General features: G+C 46.1%; 1 protein-coding gene across 3 annotated transcripts in view; it reads right to left on the reverse strand.

Moving 5' to 3' along the window:
• Window positions 1–26767, reverse strand: part of mast1b (microtubule associated serine/threonine kinase 1b) — a 41661-nt gene extending 14894 nt beyond the window's left edge. For 2 of the 3 annotated variants that reach the window (XM_072675144.1, XM_072675142.1), the window contains exons 1-13: window positions 26632–26767; window positions 15553–15584; window positions 9887–9975; window positions 8494–8569; window positions 7512–7581; window positions 5123–5283; window positions 4257–4332; window positions 3922–4131; window positions 2735–2836; window positions 2026–2158; window positions 1860–1927; window positions 622–698; window positions 261–469 (exon numbers count right to left, since the gene is read on the reverse strand). In XM_072675144.1, coding sequence (XP_072531245.1) covers window positions 261–469; window positions 622–698; window positions 1860–1927; window positions 2026–2158; window positions 2735–2836; window positions 3922–4131; window positions 4257–4332; window positions 5123–5283; window positions 7512–7581; window positions 8494–8569; window positions 9887–9975; window positions 15553–15584; window positions 26632–26670 — 1342 coding nt within the window. In that variant the 5' untranslated portion in view covers window positions 26671–26767. The remainder of the gene's footprint in view (window positions 1–260; window positions 470–621; window positions 699–1859; window positions 1928–2025; window positions 2159–2734; window positions 2837–3921; window positions 4132–4256; window positions 4333–5122; window positions 5284–7511; window positions 7582–8493; window positions 8570–9886; window positions 9976–15552; window positions 15585–26631) is intronic. The other variant, XM_072675143.1, reaches the window with a different exon arrangement.
• Window positions 26768–27582: the final 815 nt, after the last annotated feature.

The raw sequence follows: 27582 nt of genomic DNA on the forward strand, positions 1-27582 counted from the left end.
CCAACAGGTTCATGTGCCCCAGAGTGTCCTATTCTATTGGTAGTACTTCTCTACAGGGACTAGACATGCAATGTGTGTGTCAGCAATAGGTGCAACAAAGTAGATGGCTGTATCAATTCCAAATGGGTGTCCACAAACATTTGGACATATAGCCTAAGCAAACGAATGGCATGCATATCCACTGGAGTGGACGCATATCTGAATTTAAAACCAGTATGTACTTAAGTAAGTGTGCAAGTGTGTGTGTTGACATATAGTACCTTCCACATACTCCATGACCATGCAGAGGTGTCTGCGCGTCTCAAAGGAGCAGAACATGCTGACCACGAAAGGGTTTTCAGCAAAGGTGAGGATGTCTCTCTCCACAAACGCCTGCTGGATCTGGTTCCTCAGGATCAGGTTCTGCTTGTTGATCTTCTTCATAGCGAAACGCTGGCGTGTTTCCAGGTGGCGCACCAGGTACACCGCTCTGAGGACAAATAAGCAACACCGTTAAATTCATTCATCTCCAGGCAGGCCAACACTTCACCACGCAATACATGACCTTCAGCTCCTATTCAGAGACGATTCTTTGTGATCAGCTTATTAGCAGCCGGTGTGGTCAGGGGAGTCGTTTCTCACCCGTATGCGCCATTGCTGATGAGTTTGATGGTCTGGAAGTCAGCTTCACCAGGCGGCTTCATGACCCTCATCTTTCCCTGACAAAAATTGAGACACATTCTTGTTCAGCAAATCTGCTACAGCTGCATTCTGCACAATTTACACATAAAATGAAATTCTTTATTAATACACCTCCTCCATCTATTCTCTGAGCTTCTGAGAGTTTATTTGGTTGCTTCAAAAAAAAAGTGTGAGTAGCTGAATATAGCAGTGGCTTCAAACTGAGACGTTTCAGCTAATTTTAGCTTCAGGTGCGGTCAGCCAGACGGGGGATGTTTAACAGGTTTCTGACATTTCTGGATATTTAGATGAGAAAGAGATCCATTACTCTGGAGCAAGGAGGATTAAGTAGGATTGCAGTAGTATACCGGGTTCTGTGGTATGAAAACAGATGGTTCTCATACTGTGTGCATTTGCTTAAGGCAACCAACCAGAGACTCCCACCAATTTGTTAACATTAAAAAAAAATCAATCAATAAATCAATTAATCAATTAATGAAGAATATAATCAGCAGATTAACCCAAAATGAGAATAATTATTAGCTGGAAATAAAATCAAAAATCAAATAGAGCTTCACCGCATGAGCAGCTTTCTTAGTTATTCATTTTCAAAATGGAGATGTTTACATTATTATCAATGATAATATTAACAATAATAAAATAATAATAATAATAATAAAGCAACAAGAGAAAGAATTGAGAAATACCACATACTGTGTCACCGTAAAACCTCAGTATTTTCTGAGATGGTTATCACACCATGAAACCCTTAATTGATAGTTAATCTTCATAAAGTAATTCATAAGAAAGTTTGTAAATGCAATAAAAAAAGATTTATTAATTTTATATTCATTTAAGAAAGTCTTAATTATTTCACAGTAGGGCTCCAGATTATTTGATTATCAATTATTGATTATTTAGATTATAAATTGTTGATTTATTGAAGTAGGCTTATGTCAGCTGTCATGAAAGGCTTATGAACTGTGCCCTGCAGTAAAATGCTACCGTTCAATTTTTATTAGTGGAGGGGGGTAATTAGAGTTAACCCATTGAAGAACCACTTTAGTTCCGTAAGGAACCATTTTTGTACAACACGATGTGTGTGTGTGTGTGAAGAACTTATACTTGTTTATGATGTCAATGTACCAGTTCTTGACCCATTTATAGTTTGAGAGCACAAGTCAAATGCGTGGTCATACCTCTGTAGAGTCATCTGTCTCAGGCGTGAGAGGACCCTCGCTGTCATAACTGTCCAGGTTGACCATTTCTACAAGACCAAAGGCCGGGAGTCAGAGTTACTGAATGACATGTGAATTGAGTTACGTTTACAGGTCATGATTTCTGAACCACTCCTTCCTCTCTCACCCTCCAGAGGGTCTTTGGTCAGTCCGAGCTGGCTGACGATGTAGCGCGGGATGTCCGTTTTCATTAAGTGTCCCTCTTTGGCGTGGTCCTCGGCTGCCTCCAGCAAGTGATAGAATTCCTCTGGGTTAAACTCCTACAAGAAATAAGGGGGGGGGGACACTTCAGCATGACGCACATCCTGTTGAGATCAACAGGCTCAGACTGCAGTAGATGACTCCCCAGACCGGAGAAGCTCTCAGGGTTTTGATACACTGGATAGAGCAGCTTTCATCCTAATTTGTTTTCAGCGGACATAATTGGGCGTGTGGGGGAACATCGATAGAAAATGGGGATTATGGATTTTTCATTTAGCTAAATGCCATAGTTGGACAGAAAGGCTCAAAACTTTTAAATTATGCCCTGCTGCTAAGAACCACCGACATGACTCGGAGAGGCCTGCCGCTCCAGGAAGGTGGGCCGAGAGCTGTAACACGCTCGCAGGGCAAATAGGACTTTCAATATATATGCAAATGTAATCACAGTCTGGTCCCCTCCGCCTGCTTCTGTCTATCTCTAGTGGCTCAGTGGTTGTTTCTGCACAGTAACCTGAAGTTCATAAAGCTGCTGTTCACAAGTTCAGAACAGCAGAGGAAATTAGATTTGTGGTGTAACCAGACTGAGCTTCAATGTGAACCAATCAAAGAAAAGAAAGAAAAAAAAAAAGCCTCACCAGACACTCTAAGAGACGTGCAGGGCGAGAGATGATGATGAGGAGCTTCTTCACCAGCTCGATGACAAAAGTCAGCTCAGAACTCTCCGACCTCTCGTAAGCCTGAGAAAGGAGGGAGGGTGGGGTGGGGGGGTCAGACAAAGCAATTTATTCAGACGCATGACCTCTTGTTTACCTCTTCCAGAACTAAATAAATGTAGAGGGAGAGAGATAGTGACGGGGCGGGGGAGAACAAAAGCTGGAGATGAAGAGCAAGAGAGAGCTCAAGGGCCAGGATAGAGCACAAACACTCAGACAAAAGACAAGACAGGAGTGAGGACTGATATACCTGCAGGGTCAGAGACGGGAGAGAGTCGAAAGAGAGAGAGAGAGAGAGACGGGAGCGCGAGAAAGGACATATTCTTAAACAGACAGACAACTATGAGAGATGATGGACGAATAACAACACAGACAGACAGACAGACATATAGATAAACGGAAAGACAGGTAGACAGACAGACAGATACACATAACTATCGGAGATGAGAAACAAGAGATAGAGATAGATAAATGAATAGATAGACAGACAGAGAGACAGACAGATGGACAGGCTGACGGATAGACAGAAAGAGATGTTTAAAAGAATGGAGACAGACGGATAGATGAAGAGATAGACAGACAATCAAATAGATGGACAGACTGACTGATAGACAGCCAGATATACATAGATAAACAGACAGACAGACAGACAGAGAGATAAAGCTGATCTTTATCCTTGGTCTAACTCATAATCAGATTATCAGATCATCCTCAGTCATAACTCCTGTAATCAGATCCTCACCCATAAAATAAGAGGACAGTGAGGCAGTCAAGGAGATTATCCGATTATGCGAGTTCAGAGACACTGTACTTCATATCAAATCACATCACATCATATATTCTGTGTGTGTGTGTGTGTGTGTGTGTGTGTGAGAGAGAGACAGTATGTACTTATGTTTGTATAGATTGCGTTTGTAAATATGCACTAGTATCTGCCAACTCCAGATATTGAGAAAATAAATGTTAATAAGCTCTGATTTGGGATCCAGTGCAAGTCTGGCGCTCTCAGACATCTCTCAGGGTCTGTATGTTTGCCTAAGTGTGGAGTTTGCAGATAAGCGCCCCGCCATACACAAACACTCTACATTTGAACATCCACATGCACTCACATCATTCAACAGCTTCTCCAGGTTCTCCTGGAGCTCGTAGAAGTAGACGGTTGTAATGAGGCCTTCTTGCGACTTGGTCAGGCAGTCCCGGGACAGTTCGATGATTTGGTGATGGATAAAGCTCAGGACCCCATCGGCCAGAGGAAGCACGTTCTCCGGATAGTATGTCTGTATGAACTCTGCCAACCTGCCCTCCATCTGAGCTGTGGCCTGAGAGAGAGAGAGCAAACAGCAAGAGCGGAGCTGTAACAGCAGAACTGAGATCAGAGCATGGAGACAACCAACAACACACAGACCTCAAACTCGAGTCTGCAGGAATCTCCGGTGTTTCTCACCTTTGGGAAGCGCTCTTTGTACACATGGTTCATCATCACTATCTCATTGTCGTAGCAGGATGGAGAGCGGCCCGGACTGCACAGAAAAAAAAATCCAGCACAGACTGATTAAGGATTGCAGGCCTGTCCCAAAAGGTGAGCTGTGTTCCTCCTTGAAGGCCATTCTTTGCTAATGTCAACCATGAGTACCAACAGGGCAAGAAAGCCTATAGGACACACCACGACCTACTCTCCTAATGGGGGTGTCCAAATGAGGACCACTAGAGGACGGCCCCTCTGGATCCTGGGATCCTAGCTTTCTATACAAAATAAGCATTGACCATGCCCAATTCCCATTTGCTATCTGGGCCATTCTCAGGATTCGGTGCCCTTCAAGTCCCCAGACATATGGTTAATATTTTGAATTTGGAACAAATCATGGTTTGATCTTTGACATTATTTTGAGGAAATGACATCATTAAAGCCTCTCGGGCCGCACGGTTCACACAGAGAAAATATTATCGTTCCTCATCTGGCACAGTGCCAAGTACAGAAGTATCTGAAGTGAGGCATTGTGTACAACAGCGTTGTACGATGCTAGAACAGGTAGGCATTAGCCATTTTAGCACAACCCCGTCACATTCAACCCTGTAACCTTTTAGAACGGACTGGAATGGACGTTAAAGCTGAACGATGCTCACTTTTTGGTCTTCATAAAAATGCTGTGGGACTCACTGCCCACAACACACCCCCAGTGAACTCCTGACCACGGGCGGCTGTGGCATTATGAGCCAGCTACGTCTCAAGAGCCACATGCTGCTTTTTCTGTAGTAGTTCGGAACTACGGTGATGTGCATGGGTCTGTTTTTTTCCCCCCAGGTGTGTACCTGAGGCTGCGGGAGCGCGGGCGCACATGCGGTGAGCAGCGCCCCCCGTCGTCGTCCGTGATGCTCTCCGTGCTGCCAAAGTGTTTGGACAAGAAGTGCAGCTCGTCCATGGTGGGCTGGAAGGGCAGCTGGTGTAGACGCTCCTGAGAGGAACTGGAAGACTGAGGGAGGAGGGAGATGGAGAGGGAGGGAGGGAAGGAGAGAGGGAGTGAAATACTTTAAACTGTTCACAAATCCAGAGAGTTGTTGAAAGAGAACGAGAACAATTAAAGCAGACCCACTGGCTCACGATTAATCGAGCACTTCATTAATTCACTTTCACCTGACTGATAAAGCACGACTGCTGCAGGTGAAGCACTTAAAGCCACAGATGAAACACTGTAAGCACTGGACAGGCTTATAAGTGGCATTAAGCATGTGTGTTCATGTGTGTGTGAGTAGTGTGTAGAGCTTGTAGAGGAGATTTGATCGTGCAGGTGCATGAATACAGTATGCAAATAAATAATGAGTAATCAATAATAAGTGTTTTCACAGTAGTGTGTGTGTGTGTGTGTGGAGAATGTGGAGATGGAATATCAGTAGATCAGTGCAGATGAGTCCTGACATCAGGTTGATATGATCAGAAATGGGATGGAAAGGGAAGGGAGCACACTTACGCTACGTTATATCAGAGAGTCACTGATGCGTTATTTAAGGTGGAACGGAAAGTTCGGGGAACAGGAAAATTGAGAGCGTTATCTCAGAGCCTCACTGTAAACAGCAGACGGCTTCCAGAGCAGCAGGTAAAGAGCTAGTTAGTTAATCTGTCACAAGAGGAGGATCTAAACTCATCACTCTTCCAATAAAGGTCTGTTTTCTGCCATTTTTCTCCACATTGCCAAAAAAACTCCTAGTTTGGTTGTAACTGAACAACGACAGATATTTTAGCCCATTATCTCCATTTGGGAAGATCCAACGTTGCTCCAATCATATTTACCGGAATTACCGTTGGTTGGAAACCAAACTGAGGTGGAAATGCTCTGTTCTACCAGTGAGGGAACCATGCTCCTTTTGTTGGCTCTAAACCAGCTCATTCAGAACCAAGGAGGAGGTTAACACTAATGCTAAAGCTAATAAACACACTACGTGATTAGACTGCAGAGCTGAATGGTCTGGTAGGTCAGTCAGACTGGATTGTAAGATATTAAACACTGCAAAGTTTAAACCAGTCGTTTAAAAAGTTGCTCCAATCAAAGCAGATCAGATTAGAATTGAGTCTGATTACAGAAAGAGGTACTAAAATAGTGGTTTTACTAGGATTAACTGTTGAGGATTAGCACATCTTACCCATGTTGTAGAGCTGGATTATTCATAGAAACACAAAGATCAGATCTGAAGTATTGACCGATAGTTTTTTCGGGAGTAAAACCTACTGTTAGGTTCTGGTCTGAAGTGAAGCGCTTTAAATAACATTGTTCAATTAATACAGCTCATTTAGCAGTTTCGGTCTCAGCTGAAGCTCAAGATTTCAATCTTGGTTCCAGAAAAGAAAACATGGAGCCATTTCTAATACAACACTGAAAATCTTGGATTTGGACAAGCTTTGGTTCTTGTGAAACCTCTCTTCGTTTATCCGTCTCCCTTCTTTTTAGGGGAAGTTAATGCATTCAGTGGTTTGGACACTAAAATAGTTTCTGCTGGTGTACTCAGAGTGCTTGCAGCACGTTGCATCATCATCTTCATCATCATCATGCCTCCTAAAACGAAAACAGCAGCTGTGGGAGAGGAGGAGAAGAAACGCTGTGCATGTCTCTCTGCGCCGCACGGAGCGACATTCTTCTCCATCCTGTAGCCTGAGATCAACACTCCTAAAAATAAAAGTGCTTCAAATGAAGTGATGCCATAGATGAACCACTTTTGGGTCCAGAAGCAGCCCTTCACACACATAACTCTATATTATGGAGCCAAAAGTGGTTCTTCTATGGCACTGCTCAAAGAAGAGTGTTTCTGATGGTGGTGATGGAGAATCGGGCGATCTAGCTCACATAGCCTACAGGCAGGATGGTGTACGTTCTCTCTCTCTCTCTCTCTCCCTCTCTCTCTCTCTCTCTCTCTCTTTCCCTCCCTCCCTCTCCACCATACCCTGTCCACTCTGTCTCTTTCTCCCGCAGTCATCCTGGGTGTGTAGATATGGGTTGTGTAACACACTCAGAGACAGTGGGAGACAGTGAGGCTCCTGGGAGAGCCACTAAAACCATGTGATGGACATCAGGAGAAGTGCAGTGTAAGTTCTGAGTACAGAGGTTAGGGTAAGAGAGTGTGTTAACCGAAAAGAGAAAATCGGGTTCACCGAGTTGAGTGGATGAGCGTGTGTGTGTTTGTGTGTTAAGAGAAAAGGCAGGATAGGTACCGTTGAGCTGGGTGTATTGGTGCCATACCCAGAAGAAGGAAGAGAAGCCAGAGACCAACGGCGCCCATCCCTACAGTTACAGAGAAGTGGAGAAAGAGAGGGAGTGAGAGAGAGGGAGAGAGGGAGAGAGAGAGAGAGAGAGAGAGAGAGAGAGAGAGCTAGATGAAAACAGCTCTGTCAGCATCACATTAGATAGCAATTAAGTGAGCAGTAAAGGCACGCTAGCTCTCACATAGCCTTCAGAGTCAATGTATCACCAGTGCCAGCTCCAACAACTACACTACATATCCAAATGTTTGTGGACACCCCTTCTAATGAATTTACTTAGCTTCTCCAAGTTGCCCCCATTGCGATAGAGAGCAGTGGAGCCAATAACATGAACCTATTGTCACCATGTTGCCGAATGCCAGGCGTGGGCTAGAGGGGTACAAAGCTCCCCAGCATTGAGCTGTGGAGCAGTGGGGGAACAGTGTTTTCCGGAATGAACGTTGGTGCTCCATTTAATACTTTTTTTTTGGATGATTTGTGGAGTTGGAGATAAGGTGGGGGTGTGATCATCCAACATTCGGACCTCACCAACATCTGCTCTTGTCTCTAAATGCAATTAAATCCTTCAACATCTAGCAGAAAGCCTTCTTACCTGGACAGTAGAGACAGTTACTCTATCAAAAGCTGGACAAACCCTTGTTAATTGAAACAATGAATGGGCATGTGTCCCAATACTTCTGTCAATATAGTGTACACTAAACATCCGTTCCCAGTACACAAGTTTGCAGCCCTGTTGGGGGCTCTAGGGTAAGAGCTCTAATGTCCACACGTGTGCACACAGACCACAAACATTGGCCTTCATTAGAAAGCTTGAGTGGAGAACCTTCAGACACATATGTTCTAAATCCTCAACGTTATCAGTGACTTTCTAGGATTTTTACAGCAGCTTGCATGTTAAACGTGTGTGTGTGTGTGTGTGTCTGCGTGTATTTACCGTCTTGAGGAAGCAAAGGAGAAGTGAGCAGGAGTGCTGGGAGAGAAGTTGCGCGGGCTGTCCAGAGGGCTACTTCCTGTGCAGACAGGAAGAGAAACAGATCATTTTGAAATGGAGAGACTTTGTAGAGAAGAGAATTTATTTGAATAAAAAAATATTTAAGTAAAATTACAATTTTTAATACAATCAGCCTGAACATCTCTACTACAACTAATTTGCTTGCAGACTTCTCTGCTTATAAACAATGCAGGTGAAAGCAGGGTCAGGGTCAATGGTGGATCTAATAGGGTTAAGTGGATCAGACAGGGGCTAGCTGTAACATTCACATGGCCCCTTTCACACCTGGCATTGACAAATGATTACCAAAATGCATAGCTGTTTACACCTGGTGTTTTTAATGCTGCTCCTCACATTATTTGCGCTGCAGGAGGAGAGGAGGGGCATGGCGTCTATTAATAATTTTACATTTACAAAAGAGCTTCGCTATTTACTCAAGAATAACATTAGCTATTTTGAATAGACTAAAATTCAAAGACGCCTCTAAGCTCAGACACTCCTAAACACAATTCAATATGGAGACCATAATACTTAATACACTTCGCCCAAGTTCTCTCCTAAATAATAATAATAATAATAATAATAACAACAAGGGACCTAGTTTCACTTGCGCACCATCCACCAGAGTATCACCTTTATTCGTCTTTATTCGTATCACATCACCCAGGTCGCAGGTTAATGCCAGGTGTGAATGGAGCCTAAAAGTCTGGTCTGAACCAGGCTATCATTCCAGTTTACATTTGTAAAAATATCTGCAGCAACATAAATTACTACTGAAACCAGGCTGCAGCAATCAGTGGATCAGGATTTGGAGACAATCCAGGCTTTTTTAATATTTTAGCTGATCGGTTCTCTGAGCTTTTTTAAAATCACACTTTGAGCGGCCCCTTGTGGACAGCTGCAGAAATGCATTTGTTGAGAAGCTGAGCGACACAGAAGCTCCATCTGAAGGTAAAGAAGCATGTGGACTGAGACGGCAGCTCCACCAAAGCTCTGTAGTGCAGTAGCAGCGTTCCGGCCCGGAGTGACCATTCTCACGGATACAGTGAGTGGAGCATCAGCATAACCTTAATGTTGCTTATACATAAAGTCCGATCCTTCGTTTTTACCGCTGTGTTCTAGCAGAGCAGTCCCTCTGGTGTCTTCTAGCTGCCGTTACTTAAAACGAAGTGGGTTTGTTTGTCAGCCTGAAGTACCGTAATGTTTGTGCATGAAATGCACAAAAATGCAGCACCACCACCCAGCCAAGCACACACTGAGTGTATGTGCGGTGTGAGTGCTTGGGAGAGTGTGTATACAAGTGTGTGACAGTACAGTGTGCGTGCTGTCCACTCACCAATGTGTCCAGGTAGAGGAGAGTGTGGGCGGGGCAAAGTGGGCGATGTTGAGGTGAGGATCAGGCTCTTCCTGTTACTGGTGCGGCAGCTGCATCACACACAAACACACACAAACACACACACACACACAAAGAAACATTAGGAGGAATGAGGAAATACGCATGACTGTATCATATTGCTGTGCTGAAGCAGCCCAGCCCTCCCTCACTGGGATACGGAGCCGTGACTGAGATGCAGAGGGGCATCACAGAGGCTCAGTGCAGAGAGAGAGACAGAGAGAGAGAGAGAGTGAGAGAGAGAGGGAGAGAGAGAGAGAGAGAGCTTTAAAAGAGTTATATAACACACTGAGGCTCTGGCGCCCTCCACTCTCTTTTAATCCTTCGATTCAGAGAAAAGAAGAAAAGGAGAACTGCTGCCGCTTGTGTGCGGCTGTGATAACAATGACTGGCAAGTGCGTGATCAGTGTGTGTAAGAAGGCTTGTGTGTGTGTGTACGTCAGAGAGAGAGAGAGAGAGACTGTGTCCGTACATAATTGAAAAAAGGCTTTGTCTAACTTAGTGTAAAACTAAGCAGCCTTTGTCTCCCTGTGTTTATGTTGTGTGTGTAAGAGAGAGAGAGAGCAGGAGAGAGAGACTATGGAAGAATATGGAATGATTATAGCACATCTTTCCACAAGAGACCTACCCTGGAGGGCAGTGGTGGCTCAGAGCACCGAGCTTTTGATGACATGGTTGTGGGTTGGATACCTGGGCGCGGCAAGCTGCCACTGTTGGGCCCCTGAGTGAGGCCCTTCACAGGCCCTTCACACACCTTCTTACTGTAAGCTCATGTCCATCATCACATTAAGCATGATTTCTAGCAGAAACACCCACTCACACCAAACCACTGCTTCTCAACCCCACACCTGAGGACTGGAGGACCTGACGGACCTGACGTCTGCTCTGCTCCACCTCAATCAGCTCCTGAAGGGCTGAAGGACCACCTGATGTACTGTGTCAGAACTGGGAAGATCTGCAGGAGCAAGACTGAGAACAACATGGAGCTGTAGGACACACTTTCCACCGGTGTTCACTGACTGTCTGTGTGTGTGTGTGTGTGTGCATGTACATGTAGTATATGAGCAGTGATAGATCTGGGGCATGTTTACTGAGCATCCCTGAGCGAAACCATCCTCCTCATCCTCATCAACATCAGTATCATCATCTCGCTCTCTCTGCATCAACCCCCTCTGCTCCTCCTCCCTCATCTGTCTCCTTCTTTTCGGTCCTACCTCTCATCCTCCTCAGCCCTTTCATCTCTCCTCCATCTTCATCCATTCCTCATCTCCATTTCCCTCTCTTCCTTCTCTTCTCCTCCTCCCTCATCTGTTTACTCTCTCTCTCTCTCCCCGCCTCTCTCCCTGAGGCACTGTGGGAATGTCAAAGGGTTAGGGGCCGTTTATCTCACGGCTCGCGGGGGACTCTGCGTCCCAAGTGCTTAAGAAAATCTCGGTCTGTCTGGATTTGATTGCATTCGGCGAGGAGAGCGTTAGTGCGGTCAGGATGTTGGATGATCACCACCCCACCTCATCCGTCCCCAACTCCCCACCTCAGCATCCCAAACGTACTGAATGCCCTTCCTTACTCTCCAGCACTTTCTGTGATTGGAGGAGCATTTGGGCACCCTACATGTTGGCCAAAAGTTTGTGGACGCGGCTCTATTAGCCAAACGTACTGGATGAGCTTCTGGGGGAAAGGCACTTTTGGCACCCCACATTTTGTCCAAACATCTGTGGACATGGCTCTATTTGCCAGACGTATTAGAACTACAGCTTAGCAACCAACCCATTAGCATAGTAACCACCAAGCAACACCTTAGCAAACAATACCTATAACTCAGCAACACCTTAGCAAGCGCCTAGCAACCCCTTACCCAAGCAACCATCACCTATATCATAGCAACAAGAACGGCGTCTCCGTCATTCCCGCTCCGGGCCGGAACACTGCTACTGCACTATGGAGGTTTGGTGGAGGAGCTGCAGGAGGAGAACCTCTTTCCAGAACTACTGCTGTGTAACGCTGCAGAACCCATAGGGTCATATTAGTGTAAAATCCTGTAGTGTTACTCCACCGCCTCAGCCCACATGCTGCTCCACCTTCAGATCAAGCTTCTGGAGCTCTCAGCTTGTCCAGAAATCCATGTGTACAGCTGACCGTGAGACGTGATCTGTATTTACGGCAGTGGGGTAAACATAAAATACACTCCACACCTGCAGGGGGAGCCCAGGGGCGAAAACACCAATTCTCACATAATTCTGCTTAATTAATTACTTTCATTTTAGCGTTATTCAAATGAAGGCTTGTCGAAGTGATGTATCCTCTAACTCTGCACAAACAAATTAAAGGTAACGCTGCCACTTTGCATGACTCAGGGCTAACGCTAACACAGGCTTACACTGCTTAACAGCCAAACTGGCCGTCTTTCTACAAGCCTGGCTGTAAACATCATCACAGGTCGACCACTCAGAGTCTGGAGGGCGACCTTTGGAGTAACATGACAGTTACAGGAGGCTTAAAGCTCCCCCACTGCCTCAAATGGTAATTACTAAGTGCCTGTGTCTGAGTGAGTGTTCAGCTGACTCTGAACCCCCCTGAAGGGCCATTACTGTCATCAAGCGATAATAGGGCGTACTGAAGAAAAACATACGGTTGTATGCAAAAGTTTAGGCATCCCTGGTCAAACTCCATGTGTTCTGAAAAGATGTAAATAGGTCACATCCTCCACAGAGACAAACGTCTGCACAGTCTGAGGCACCATTACTGTTTAGTAGCTTAATTTAACACACTGCAAAAACAAAAGAAATGTTATGTGTAAAAGGACAAAAGTATTGGGACACCTGCTCATTTATTGTTTCTTCTGAAATCTAGGGTATTAAAAAGCTGATCCTGCTTTTGTTGGAGTAACTGTCTCTACTGTCCAGAGAGGAAGGCTTTCTACTAGATTTTGGAGAAGGATTGCTGTGAGGATTTGACTGCATTCAGCAACAAGAGTGTTAGTGAGGTCAGGATGTGGGATAATTATCACCACCCCACCTCATCCTTCCCCAACTCCCCAACTCATCCCAGATGTATTGAATGGAGCACCATCCATCATTCCAGAGAACAATAGTTCCAGTGCTGCACAGTTCAATGCTGCTGGGGGGCTTTTTAAACCCCTCTAACCCACATCTGGCATTAGACACGGTGTATCTCACGTCTACTTTCACATAAACCTGTTAGTCTGTTAGCTTCCCAACCCCAACTCTGTAGTCCCTCCTGGTTTCTGTACTGTAAATCAGTCAGTACACCAAACAAACACACACACACACACACACACACACACTTACACAGGTGTGGCAGGTGAGAATGGAGTCACTGGGGATTACCTCTACCAGGCTGATGCCTGCGTAGCTCTTAAAGAAACAGTGCATCCAGAACATTCTGGAACAACACGCTGCATTAACAGCCTTGCTCCCCAATAAACCACAGTATAATCAGAGGCAGGCAGTGTGACGTATCGCCAGTGCTTAAACTCACGGAGCGCCACATTTCAGTGCAATAAGCTTCACTAGGCGTGTCTAATTAGATGCAACACTGAATGACAATCTTCTGGCTTTACTTTATCATTTACACACTGCTCATAGTATGAAATATCATTAAATATTAGGGATGTCCCAATCTTTTTACCCCAATCCAAGTCTGTTAATGCTGTCTAACGGCCCAAACCAATCAGATCTGAAGCTGTGCTGCCTTGTTTTACTCACAGAAATAAAACAAGCGTAGATTTTAAAAAATGAGAGCTTCGTCTCCAGCAGCTGAGGATCATGTCTATTAAAGGTGCCTAGCGGACGCCAGATTGCGCTCTGCAACAGCAAACCTGAGGATCGGGAACCTTAAAAGGCAATACCCAATACTAAGTATTGTGAAAGAACACTTTACCCACAGTTCTTTCACAAAGCAACATGTTTGAATAAACTAATATGAAGGAATATAAATTATGAATATAATTATAATATAATAATAATAATAATGTACAATTTAGATATAAAAAACAAGACAATCACTATTAGACAGGTTTCAGAAGTTTCACAGTAGGCCAGTGTGTTCAGTGCAGCAGATACACAGAAGCTGTGCTCTACAACGAGCAGAAAATTGCATATTTTAAGTGTCCTGTAGAGGATTTGTTCTCTTATCTGCACTTAGAACCTCAGCAGCACCTGTCGTCTGACCGAGGGTGTCTAAACTTTTGCACATGACTGTATCTAAACTCTAAATGCTGTCCGCCGAAGTCCTTCCTAAGTCCTGAGGTTACTCGGCTTCATTCCAGCACAAACGCCTCATTCAAACAGAAATGTGCTACAAACAGCGTTTACTCAACCCACTACAGAGGCGTCACAGAGGTCACACACACTCACACACACACACACACACAGACGACCATATGTGCTAACACACTGGCCGACTCTGTAACAAAACAAAACAAGTCGAGAAAGAGAGCGAGAGAGTGAGAGAGAGAGAGAGAGAGAGAGGGAGAGAGAGAGAGAGTTAGACGTAGGCAGATCCAGAAGATAAACTCTACCTCTTGGTCCGTCGGAACACGCTGCTCTCCATGGTTCTGATCTCCAACAGCTCACAGTCAAATATTAACACACTGCCTATTAACTGCCCTGTCACCAGACCTCCAGCTCCGACCGCACACACAGCACCGAACAGTGTGTGTGACCGTACATGTCGACTGTGTGTGTGTGTGTGTGTGTGTGTGTGAGAGAGAGAGAGAGAGCGAGAAAGAGAGAGAAAGAGGGAAAAAGAGAGAGAGCGAGAGAGAGATGTAAATATGAGGGAGGTGGGAAAGGTTAGGCTGACTGTCTGACAGCCCAGACTGAAAAATAAAAGAGTGGGGAATTCTGGGAATATTCTCAAGGGCAATGTATGAGCACTTCGGCAGCGGGTGGAGGAGGGGTGCTTTCGTAAGAGAGAGAGAGAGAGAGAGAGAGAGAGAGAGAGAGAGAGAGAGAGAGAGAGAGAGAGCTGCACTCAGTAAACAGTATATTCAGTATTCATGCTCTTCACTTGTCAGTGCGTTTCAGCACCGTGGACAGAGCCGCCCGCTCACCCAGACCTGGACGCCGTCTGCGAGCACGTCTGCTTCACACCCACAGAATCCATTCAGAATATGCTTGTTATCGGCCCCTAACACCTCTTAAGCCCTGCTGCTCCTGCTTACGGGATTAGACACATCACAGCCCAAACATCCAGCAGCACCACGACACCAACTGCTTTCTAAGCCCAGTCACTCACTCACTCACTGCAGTCCGTTTCCAGCAGCTCTAAGGAGGATAACGCTGGGCTGGGCTGGGCTGGGCTCGGATCTGTAGCTGAGCAGGTAGATGGAAAATATCCACAGGTCCAGACGTACCCAGACACCATTCGTAATGGCACAGCTTGTATAATCTCCACTGAAATACACTGCCCGATAGAAGGGGATGCTCTGGAGAAGCTGCGAGCAACCCTAAGGTCACCGGGCCCAGCAGCGAGCCTCTGCTGGAGGGGTAAAACCTCCTATGGCATCCCTCAAAGAACCCTTTGAAGAACTTTTTATTTTAACGAGCACAGAGCACATGAACACAGTGACAGGGCAGGGAACTCACCTGCTGTTTTTACGAGGCAGTGGGAGATCCTTCTGGCCGTAAGCGTCAGCAGACGAGGGAGCAGAGGAGAGAAAAGAGAGAGAAAAGGAAGATCAGGTAGGCAGTTAAAACACACAGACTTCACACAGAACCACGTTCTTCAAGCTGTCATGTGGGAAACGATGGATGCACCCATTCAGAACCGAGTGGAGGCTAATGCTAATACATACACACGCCAGCCATAGAAACCCAAATCGCAAGCAGCACATTCGCATACATATACGCCCCTCAAACGGTGAAGGGAAAAAAACGCCGAAAGCGACAGATCGTTAAAACCAGGCTGACCAATCAGAGCACCGTCGTCATGGTTACAGACTCATCTTGTTCGTAGCTTATATGACGGGCAGCAATGCAGAGGGTAAAGAAGAGCTGTAAGGCCGGGGAATGATGATGAGAACCTTCCAGACACTTTACGTAGCCCCTTTTTAAGTTTGTCCAGGTGCATCCCGACCTAGTCATGTCCTCAAAGAGCCGTGAGCTAGTGAGCGCTCGTGTGGTGGAGGGGAATAAAGCAGAGGACAGGGAGCGGAGACACGGGGAGGTTGGACATGTCTCAGGATGTCTCAGATCAGAACACACGACAGATTTAGAGTTGTGGTGATAGATTTAAACCTCCATCTGTCCACCTTGATGTCCACCCTTCGCGAAGATGAAGGAAACAAAACACAGCCATGTTTTATTGGACCCGTAACTGAGTGTGTGTGAGGCTGTGTGAGCGAGCGAGCGAGCGAGAGTGAGAGAGAGAGAGAGAGGGAATTTGTGCCAGTGCTTTGTAGTCCTCGCTCTGCCTCCGTCTCTGAAGATTACGGCCACTCCTTGTTCCCTGGGGCTCCAAACTAGACTCATCATTCTAGAAGAACACTAAACAAGCTCCCTTAGGACAGACCGAGCGAAAAAGAGAGAGAGACAGAGCGAGAGAGCGAGAGAGAGAGAGAGAGAGAGAGAGAGAGAGGGTGGAAAAAATGACGCACTGAACTGAACTGATTCAGATGTGAACAACATTTCCACGTGATCCAAATACAGTACATCACATCACCATTTCCATCCATTTCAGTCGGCTGAAAGACAGAACTGTGATGCTGCGAGATGGTTTAAGGTGGAACGGACAGAGAGCCCAGTCCATTCTTTTGCCTGCGGTCTCCCTCCATCTCTCTCTCTTTCCCTCCATCTCTCTCTCTCTCTCTCTCTCTGTGTGTGTTTATCTCTGTCTTTGTGTCTAGCTGTGAGACGGAATACTAAGACCCCATTATTCCTCCATTCTCTGCCCTGATAAACAAATCAGCAGCGCCAAGTACCATCAGTGCCGCATTGTCTGGGCTCTCTATTGTTCAGCCTCCGTCACACTGCGTTACAGGAGTGTTTTTTTTTTTTTTTTAAACCTGACGCATCAAAAAGCATCTAAAATACAATCCAAAAGCAACTGACAAGTTTCATGGCCGTGGTAGGGTGACGTGCTGATTAAGTCTACAGCATCGAGTGTAGAGATGGAGGGATCGGCCGGCTATGTATCGGTACTGGCCCATTGTAAGTCCAAGAGCTCTATTTTAGCGATCATTTGCTATCACAACGACAGGAAAGCCAACCGTTAACATTAACATTAAATGTTAATTAAGTGTTTTGGGCGTAACGTGTAATAAACCAATCAGCGTGTCGCTTGTTATTCCCTGTAAGAGACAGATGCGGTCTGACTTTTGGCCAAGTGTCTGTGTTGACAATTCACTGCCAAGATAGCAACGAAGGTCTGACTGTTGACGTCTGTCTGGGCTGTTTTCAGTCAGTGGTGCACCTGCATTTTCCGTTGCCAAGAGAGAAATATGGCAGAAATCAACCTGAACACACCTCATTTCGAGACCACCACACCCACGCCCATCGTTGCTGTTTATACGACGCAGACGGAAGGCAGGAAACTAGACTGTTGGCGGGGGGGGGGGGGGGGGGGGGGAAGATAACAATGAGCATTGCGTTGTGCCATGCGCAGGGTGTAAGATAGGGCCCCAAATGTGTAACTGGAGATCAGATGATAATTTAGCCGATCCTGAGATAGAAAACGTAGCTTAAAACCATCTGTAATGGTTCATCCTATCGTCCTATCAGACAGAATCACTGTGAGATCAATGTGGAAAATGAAGCAAGCAGCAGTTCAGTCTGCCAGTTACTCCCATAAACACACACACACACACACACACACACACACACACATATAGACAGACAGAGAGAGAGCGAGCGAAAGAGAACTCATAATAATGTCTCATAAGCCTGTAATTTAAATGTGATGCTTATATCCTATATATGAACAAAAGTATTGGGACACTTGCTCATTCATTGCTTCTTCTGAAATCAAAAAAGAGCTGATCCTGCTTCTGTTGGAGTAACTGTCTCTACTGTCCAGGGAAGAAGGCTTTCTACTAGATTTTGGAGGAGCATTGCTGTGAGGATTTGATTGCATTCAGCGAGTGAGGTCAGGATGTTGTCCCCAACTCATCCCAACAGCATTGGATGGAGCACCACCATTATTCCAGAGAACACAGTAGTTGCAGTAGTAGCTGGGGGGCTTTATACCCCTCTAGCCCACACCTGGCATTAGGCATGGTGCCAATCTCTACAGGAACTACACAAGCTGTGAGTGTGTGTGTGTGTGTGTGTGCGCATTTGCACATCTGTGTCAGCAATGGGTGCAGCTTAAAGTAGCTGAATGCATTCTTTAGAAGGGTGTCCACAAACTTTATTACTTTTAATATACAATAACAATAACAATGACATTACAGTAAATCATCAGATCATAACATTAGAGTTAAAGCTCATATCTCTCTCTCTCTCTCTCTCTCTCTCTCACCTCGGATACAGTCAATTCAAAGGGGACTCTGTCAGAATATCATTAGCATCGATTGCCAGGCACAGCTGTTAGGCCTCCGTGGCCCAATGTCTGCCTATATGTGCATCTGTGTCAGGATGATCCTCTTTGGTCAATGCCTTCCCTGCAGGGTCAGTGGGTGTTCACATACACGTATTGGAAACCGTTAGACCCCAGGCTTCAGATAAACACTAAAGAATTAGCACCTGTAGCCAATTGTACGGGTGACTGGAGAAGGTCATTGGACTGGAAGCTCACAACAGTCAAGGCGTTCCTGACAACATCTTCTTATCTACTGGACTGAAAGCCTAATATCCCCTCATACCCATGCCTTTAAGAGTGATGCAAGAGTACTACACACACTAAGACTCACTGAGGCTTGTACCAGTGAATATGGTTGAAACACCTCTACGTAATGAACCCAGCACCCCAGTTACGGACTGCTTTAGAGGAAATCTCAGTTGAGTGCACTGTGAGCATGCTGGCCAATCAAATGTTCCAATCAATCAAATGTTGAATGCTCTATAAGCAATCTGACAAACTGCTGAAAGGGCTGGTAATCCATTGTGCCATGTCTGTTAATCATAGCACATAAAATTAATCATAAAACCAATATCAGTCCAGACAATCAGACGTTTATCATAACCCTGCAGCCTACAAGCATTTTCATTTTACAGCAGAAGGCAGATATGACCCAGGTGACCTGGTCTTGGCTCTGAAATCAAAAGTGGATCATTAATTATCCTTTTATTTATTCTATTCAGTGGCTCTGAAAGCTGCAAAAGAAAAATTACAGTCTGCTGTGATCTGGTGATCCATCTAAAACAGGCCCGTTTGTCACCAAGCTGTGAATGATCTCCTTCGGCATTATGCTTCAGCACCACGGACAGCTACTACTACGCTTTCCCATTTTCCATAAAGATTCCATTATATACGTGTAGTGCTGGACGATATGACCTCAAATCAGCATCAGGATTAGTCAAACATTTCACCTTACCAAACTGTAATCTGTACCTACACACACCGCAGATTCATACTGGATTAAAACCACTGTATAATTATGACTGCTAGGCTTTAAATGCGACACACACTGCAGATTCATAAGGGATACTGGACTTCAACAGTGTTTTAAATTAGGGATGCACCGATCAGATATCAGCCCTGGCACTAACAAAATTAGCTGGATCGGGTATCAGATAATTAGGTCATTTAGGCTCCATAACTCAGGATCCAAGTAACATACACACATGGCACACATATCATAGCAAACAGCAGGGCCTACCCTACCTAAAAAGCACAGTGCCCTCAACCTGTCATCAACTCTCAGCAACCAATCCAGCCCAGAAAAACAGCTAAAACCCACACACACGTCTCCTTCAGCAGCCGGCTCTGTTTACTCAAGAGCAGCGCAGGGAGGAGGGGCGAGCGAAGAGGCCCAAGACTAGAATAATTTTCACTAAATATCAATAAATCCTATTTTAATTGCCACAGCTTTGCTGTTTCTGCCATTTTTCAGCAATAGTCCAGAGCTAAACTGTACGGTTGGAGGCTTGTGCTTGTAATGGAGGACAGCTGAGAGCGAGGAGGAGGGGTAATGAGGGGTACTGGCCCCAAAAACATTGACTGATTCATCTTAATAGCGAAGAACATTTAAAATCAACATGGCCAGGTCAGACTGTCCTAGCAAGTTCAGAGCAAGTCCAAGAGCAGACCACAAGATGAGCAAAGAAGTGTCCAACAGTCCTTAAACGTCATCACAGGATCTACAGGTAGATCTTGTACCAGAGGTGATGTAAAAGTACAGCATCTACCATCAGGACACCAAACAAGCCTGATCTCAATGGGAGGTGAGCAAGGAAGAAACTCGTAAGTTTGCCACAGGACGTCTAGACAAAGACCAGGACGTCTGGGGTGGTGTGTTTTAGTGTTTGTTGGGATCTCAGTAAACAAGGCAACAATTCTGTAAAATGTGAGTGTGAGCTATTTCACATAAAACTGCAGCAAGCTTTCTTCCTTAACTAAAATAAAGCAGGCCCTTATTCAAATTAAATTACGTTTTAATTCCCCAAATTTCATTTACTCTAAAGCATGTTAAAAAAAGGCTTGTGTGACCCAATAAACCCTGTGTGTAGAAAAAACAACAGCTAATCTTCTCTTTTTCTTTTCATGATGACAGAAATGACGCACACCCTGTCTGCTGTGCAGCCCGCTGTGACTCACAATCTCCAAGACATTTAATTATAGCTCCACTACGTGTCCCCCTCCTTCCCCAACCCTCCCCAAACCTCCCCCTCCTTCCCCAAACCCTCCTCTATTCCCTCTGCTCTGAAAGCACCCCGGAAACTAACGACAGAAAAGTCCAGAAAACAAATCAGTGTGAGTCCAGATGGAGCTAAATGAGGCGGCCCAGCTGCTCGCTGATCAGAGAGCAGTCAAGCTTGCACACACAGACCCTTCAGTGTCCAGTTTACTTTTCTAACAGAGCAGGCTGTTGGGTTTGGCTTTCTGTGTGCTGAGAGCTGTGTGTGAACACATTTCCACGTGAAAAGTGTGCGCATGTGACGTGTGATCAGGAAGAGACAGCCTGGGTTAACGTTTAGCGAACTCTGGGCTGACGTCTTATTGAAAGTAAACCTGACTGCCTGGAGCTGACTGAGGAGCTGTTCCCAACTAGATTCTGGAAAAGGAATATAATGGATGGATCTACAGTAAGACATCTCATTCGCAGACCACAGACGACAGGCATGTCTATAGAGCCTCTGGTGACCACACTGTAATGGTTTTAGATGGAGAGGGCAGTCACATGACCTGCAGGAGCACTCAGCAGAGCACCGATAAGAGCCTGATAATCCTGTCTCCTGCCGTAAACATCCTGCTCCTTAGCCTGCGGGGGAGGACTGACAAGGGTTAAAGACCACTACTACCTGGGACTGAACCTCAGTGAGACTGCGAGGGAGACAAAGAGAAGACAGAGAGGAGAAAGGCACAGAGAGAATAACGAGAGACAGGACAGAGACAGAGATAGAGATACAAATGGAGAGAATCCTCTACAGATCTTCCAGCTCTGAACAATGTCCCTCATCTCCTCTGCTGCGCTATTTCTGTATGGCTTCTTTTGCCACCATCCATGAAGAGGAACAACTGAAATTTCTGAAATGACAGTAGAACAATAGTAAAACAATAGACAATAGAAGTCCTATTCATTTTCACTTCACTACCTCACCTCCAGCCTGTCCTCAGTCTTATCTCTCAGTCTTATATCTGGTCTTCCAGCTGAAAGCCAAAGTTCTCCCCTTTCCTACAGTCCTACAGTCTCTTCCCAAACTACAGCAAGAGGAGAACCATCAGGGCATTCTAAGCACTTAGAGAAGAAGGCCTAATGTTTTCCGTGCCTGTGACCGAAATGGATCACTATTTGCACTTCAGAGCTCTGTTGAGAAGGCTGACATTTTTCTCTTAGTACAAATCATACAGTGGAAAGCCAGGGTGGACCAAAAAAGTGTGCTGTGAGCCTCTTATTGCTACTCCACGGACGTTAAGCTAAACACAGCCGCTGAGGGACGGAAAACAAAAGTGTTCGGACTCTCTTCTCCAAGACAAACAGCAGCAGCAGCAGCAGCAGCAGCTCTGTACAGGCAAAACCCAAGCTTTTCGCTAACAGACACCTAGAATCTCATAGTATGGCTAGCAAACCTTTGCATTATGGTGCTAGTTGGGTTGGGTTGGGTTTTGACATTTGTGGCCTGAACTGAAGGCCTAGGTCGAACAGTCACAGGTCGCCTAGATCACCACCTTCAGTTACCAGCACCAATCCGATGTTTTGCCATTACAAACTACAGGACTCGGGTTCGAGCTCCCGAGTGGCTCAGCGGTCTGATGCGCTCACTCTTAAGCGATGCTGACCAGCACAGGAGTCTGTTAGCTGGTGCAACATAGCTGGAGATCCGGCTATGTCTTTCCTTGTTGGCTGCCTGGCAATGCAGGTTGCTTTGGCAAAATTGCACATGCCAAAGAAACACAATGCAAGAGAGACAGAGAGAGAGCGAGAGAGAGCGAGAGAGAGAGAGGAAGACCTCCATCCTAACCCTCACTGTGGGCCTATGACAGCTTGTTATCAGTGATGCTAAGCTGACCAGACTGTGAAGCAACGTCCAGCTCAAAATGGCCAGCTCCGACGTCATGCCCATCAGGACCTCCCACCTGAGAAGTGCAGAGATGGCGGGATGGACAGAAAAGACGTGAAAGCATTAGCAAAATGGTATGAGCTGGGCCGGGTGCCCGGTGCCTGGTGCAGAGCCATCATTTAGAGAGCAGAGGCTTGCCGAGCCATGCTGGGGCCGACAGCCACGCAGTTTATCTAGCAGGGCTCTCTCTGCCAGCATGGCACAACTGCCATCCAAACAAGTGGTGACTTATCGCTCTGTCCTGCCTCTCTCTCTTTCTCTCTCTCTCTATATCTCGCCCGCTCTTTCAGCTTGGCCAAAAGAACTGCAAGCAATGCAGATCGACAGTTCTGAAGCCAACGACTTTAATGATGTCCAAGTAAGAAGCAGAGAGGCAGAGAGGCTCCTGTAGCAATTAAACTAATAGTGAGGACACACGTCCACTCGCTCCATTACGGCCTTTACATTGCAGCATCACTGCAGAAATGTCAGGGCCTGGTACTGATTGAGCAGGATGGGTCAATGTATCTAGCTGCACGTTGCTAGTCTGCATTAAGAGCGCTTGTGCATCTTCAGCCTGACGCCCAATCGGACGTTGCCCTCAGAGTCTGGTCTCCTGAATTCTCTGAAGATCATTTTTGGAAGCTAGAGCACTTATGACCTGAGCTTGTAACAGAGCTCTTAGCCTGGTAGCGTAAAGATTAAGGCCCACCATCAGGACCTCGGGTACGGCTTGCACGTGGCTAACACACACAGCCACACTGCTGTATAAACGAATAAAGGCTGTGTTTACCTGCCTCTCGGCTGTGGCTCGATTGGGGGTTTTAAGGCAATTACGATGCTTTTGAGAACCGTGCTGTATTTTATGATATACATTATTTCTCCCAGCTATGATGGTTATAGCCCTTTTATACCACACTGCCCACTTGGCTAGGGAGTAATTGTGCTATTGCTTGTGTTTCAGGGAGGTAGCTCATCAGCACGGCTGACTGGAGAACGCATTAACTAACCTGGAGAAGAGAGAAGCTCACCTCCCCCCCAGAATCTCTCCAGAGTGACCTCTGACATTTGCTCCCAAGAGACTAGGTGTTGCACCATATGGTAGCAGCAGAGCAGCCTGGCAGGGGGTGTTAACTGCCTCTTCTTCTCTACACTGTGTGTGTGTGTGTGTGTGTGTATATGAGTGTGTGTGTGTGTGAGAGAGAAAGAGATTCTGCATCAGATGGAAGGGAGAGACCCAAGGGACGGAATAAGCCGTTAGAGGAGTATTATTCAAGCGCCAACACGACAGCTCTTTCCCCGTATCTGAAACACACATACTCACTTGTGTATCTACCACACGTAGGTAGCCCTACAGCAAGCTGTATGTCCAAATGTTTGTGGACACTCTTCTAATGAATGCATTCAGCTACTTTACTTAGTTGTAGTGTTCGCCAATAGAATAGAACACCAGATAAACACCAACCTTTAGGTCCCATGCACAACGTCAGGTGTTCTCTGGAATGATGATTGGTGCTCCATCCAATTCTTTTGGGATGCTGAGATGGAGAGTTGGGGGTGAGGTGAGGTGGGGTGGTGAACATCCAATATCCTGACCTTACTAATGGTCTTGTCGCAGAATGCAATCAATTTCTCACAGCAGTGCTCCTCCAAAATCTAATAGACAGGCTTCTTCTCTGTACAGTAGAGTAGAGTTACTCCAACAAAAGCAGGATAAATTCTTTAATACCCTTGATCACAAGAAGAAACAGTGAAAGAGCAGGTGTGCCAATACTTTTGTCCCTATAGCGTATTCCAATCCTGATTTTAATATGTAAATTTCCGAATGCTGATGATGTGTTTATTTGATATGTGACGTAACATAGTAAAACACTGTCTATTTATTGAATAGAACAATAACAATAACAGCCAATATGATGGTATTCTTCTCCCTCCAGTAGAAAACCACTGCAGCACATCCAACAATAAAGGCAGCTCCTTTTATAAAGTCCTGCAAATGCAAATTCTTCATGCTGGTCCATTTCACTATGACCAGTGTAGACAACATACATGCACGAGTCTCTGAATGGAGCATGACTAGGAAGCAGTATCGACTGTGGACGGGTCGCATTTGACAGATATTTGGCCTGTTCAATAAGGCCAATAAGGTTCCAACACTGATCCACTACACCTTTAATTGGCATCATTTCCAGGGATTCACCTCATCACGGCTCCTCAGGGGGGAGAAGGGCCTTCCAATAAACACCTCTACTGATTCACTGATCTCGTTGGCTTTAATTAATGAATAACAAACACAGACCGAAAAGAAGCCTTACATGAAGAACCCCTACTGACACTATCACACTGCGTGAGGCTAGGCCTGTGTCATGTCCAGGCCATTAGGTTCATATTAGCACACCATTCATACACTATTACCACACATTACAATGCCATGGCATCTTCCCTTTAACTCTCTTGATACTGAATGAGCTTAAAAGTGATGTTCTAATGCCTTGTCTTCTCTCATTAGCCCTGTCCACTGACAGCACTGCACCGAATGTGATGTGACAGATAGAGTGCAACGGTGGCCTTTGCGAATTGGCCCGCACTGGAAATCCCTGAAGATGAGTAGTAACTACTTAAGAGTCTTCTGGGTCCTTGGGTACAATTTTTAATGTTTTAATGGATTAAATGAATGAGCAGGTGTCCCAATACTTTTGTCCGTATAGTGTATTTCTATCCCAATACTGATTCCAGTATCCAATTGCAACCAAATATGCCGTACTTGGGTTTTGAATTTGAACGAATTAATACCAGAGTCATATCAATATTGTTATTATATGTATTAGTGTCGGTAATCCTGGACGGGACATCGCAAGAATACAACAGCGACTCCAATCAGACGCTGTACGAAATCTATCCTGAAGTGCTTCAATAACACATCCAGCTATCTACAACATCTCAGTTCCACCTCAATCACTCATATTTAGCTCACAGTCCCAGTGTTGTCCTTAAACGAATGTCTGCTGTGCTGGTCCAGCTTCTGATTCGCTTCATCGGCTCTCACTTCTCTAACTTTGGGGCTTTAACGCCTCACTTTAGACCAAACAGAGAAGAACAGAGCCTACCTAACCAGCCCTAATGCTGGCAGATATACAGATATACATATACAGTTCTTCGGGCAGGGAACGGAGTGTTTGGGCCAACTGTAGAGCTGGGCCATATGACGATATTTTATCGTATTGTGATCAATTATGTTAATATGCTTTTCTAAGCATAGCGAAGATATTATTAGTGCTTAGACTGGGTTAATTATTAGTGCTTAGACTGGGTTAATTAGATGAAGAGCAGCAGATGTTGAATAGAAGATAGAAGATCTGAATAGTAGTTTTTAGGAATCTGTAGCTACTGACGTATTGTGTACCGGGAAATGTCTTTAAATATCGTGATGTAGCATTTTTCCCATATCGCCCAGCCTTATGTTGTGTTGGTTCAGCTTCTGGTTTGCTCCTGGAGCTTCTGGAGACCAAGAGGATCCCAAACAGAGAAGAACATGGACTAGCTACCAGCCAGTGAGCTACCACACCATGTGGGAGCCCCTGGGCAAGACTCAAACCTCAAACCTACAGATGTAGTATAAATGCTTGTATTATAGATGTTGTATGAGGTTCCAACGCAGTTCTCTAGTAGGGAACCTAGAGTACTTGAGAAACAGGTCCTCCTCAATATCCCGTCTGCAGATCCCTCAGTTCCACTTCAGTCATTCGTTTGTTTGGTTCGGAGCAGTATGGCTTTGTTTTGGACCAAAATCATCCCAAGCAAAGGGAACAGAGCCGATCTAACACAGCATACGGTTCCCCTGCAGGTCTGGATCTAGACCCTGGTTCTAGGAGCTAGATAGCTAGATAGCCATTGCAGTGACAAAAGGGTAGCTGGCTAGCTGAACACTAGCTCATACTGCAGTGTGGCCCAACACAAGCCCTCCACCCCATCCTCCACCCCACCCCAACACCTCCCTCCTCCCGTGTCCGTTTGACTGGATCTCACCTGCAGCCTCCTGCGCCGGATAATCCCGGTATCGTCCATCTCCGCCGCTCTGCAGGTCCCGGCTCGCCTGGGTTCACCTCCGGCTCTACCGCGCCCGCTCCGGGGACAGTCTTAAGGCCAAACTGGGGGCGGGGAGAGCTCGGGATCAGGCCAGAAATCCGCAGCCAGCTGCCGTAGCGTCGACCGGAGGCAGCACACGGAGAGCAGCGCGGAGCTTCACGGTGCCAGTCTGTCCCATCCTAGCACGAGGCACGGAAACAGGGACGGGGTGAGCTAGCGGTGCGTGCTAGCTAGCTAGTGAGCTAAGTTAGCTAGCTACTCGGCACGCGAAACCACACCATCACGGCTGGACGGACGTTAGCTAACGTTACCGGTGCCGTTACCGGCGGAGTCTCCCGTTTATGGCTTCAGTTCGCCCTCGACTGAGGTAGCTAGCTAGCCAGTTATTTTGTCGCGGTTTTCGTCCAGAAAAGCCCCAGAAACCGTCGGAAAGGCAGCGATATTCCGCGTCGATAACTTACAGACATCCGATAAACAATAACGGAACAGCGGAGACGCGGCTAGCCCGGCTAAGTGACCGTCACCTCCCGGTTAGCCTCGCTCCGGTCGCCGGTGGCTCCGCGTCGTACGTCGGGCGGCAGTAACCCGCGTTTTAACGTTAATCGCTCTTATTTTAGCGGCGTTTTAACGCGTCTGTTTTCCGTTACGGCCGTTACAGCAATAAGACAGCGCGCGCTACGTGCTCGCGGATGAAGCGTCCACTGCCTCCTCGCGCTCCCCTCGAACGCGCCTGATTGGCCGGGGACCTTCCCGCTGCTTTTATGATCTGGGGAAGCAGCCAATCGAAACAGAGGCTGCTGTCTGCGTGTGCGCGCGTGCGTGTGCGCGCGTGTGTGAGTCCGTGTGTGTGTGTGTGTGTGTGTGTGTGTGCGTGTGTGTGTGTCCGTGTGT

This window comes from Salminus brasiliensis, chromosome 3 (genome assembly GCF_030463535.1).
Source record: "Salminus brasiliensis chromosome 3, fSalBra1.hap2, whole genome shotgun sequence".
Taxonomy (NCBI): Eukaryota; Metazoa; Chordata; class Actinopteri; order Characiformes; family Bryconidae; genus Salminus; species Salminus brasiliensis.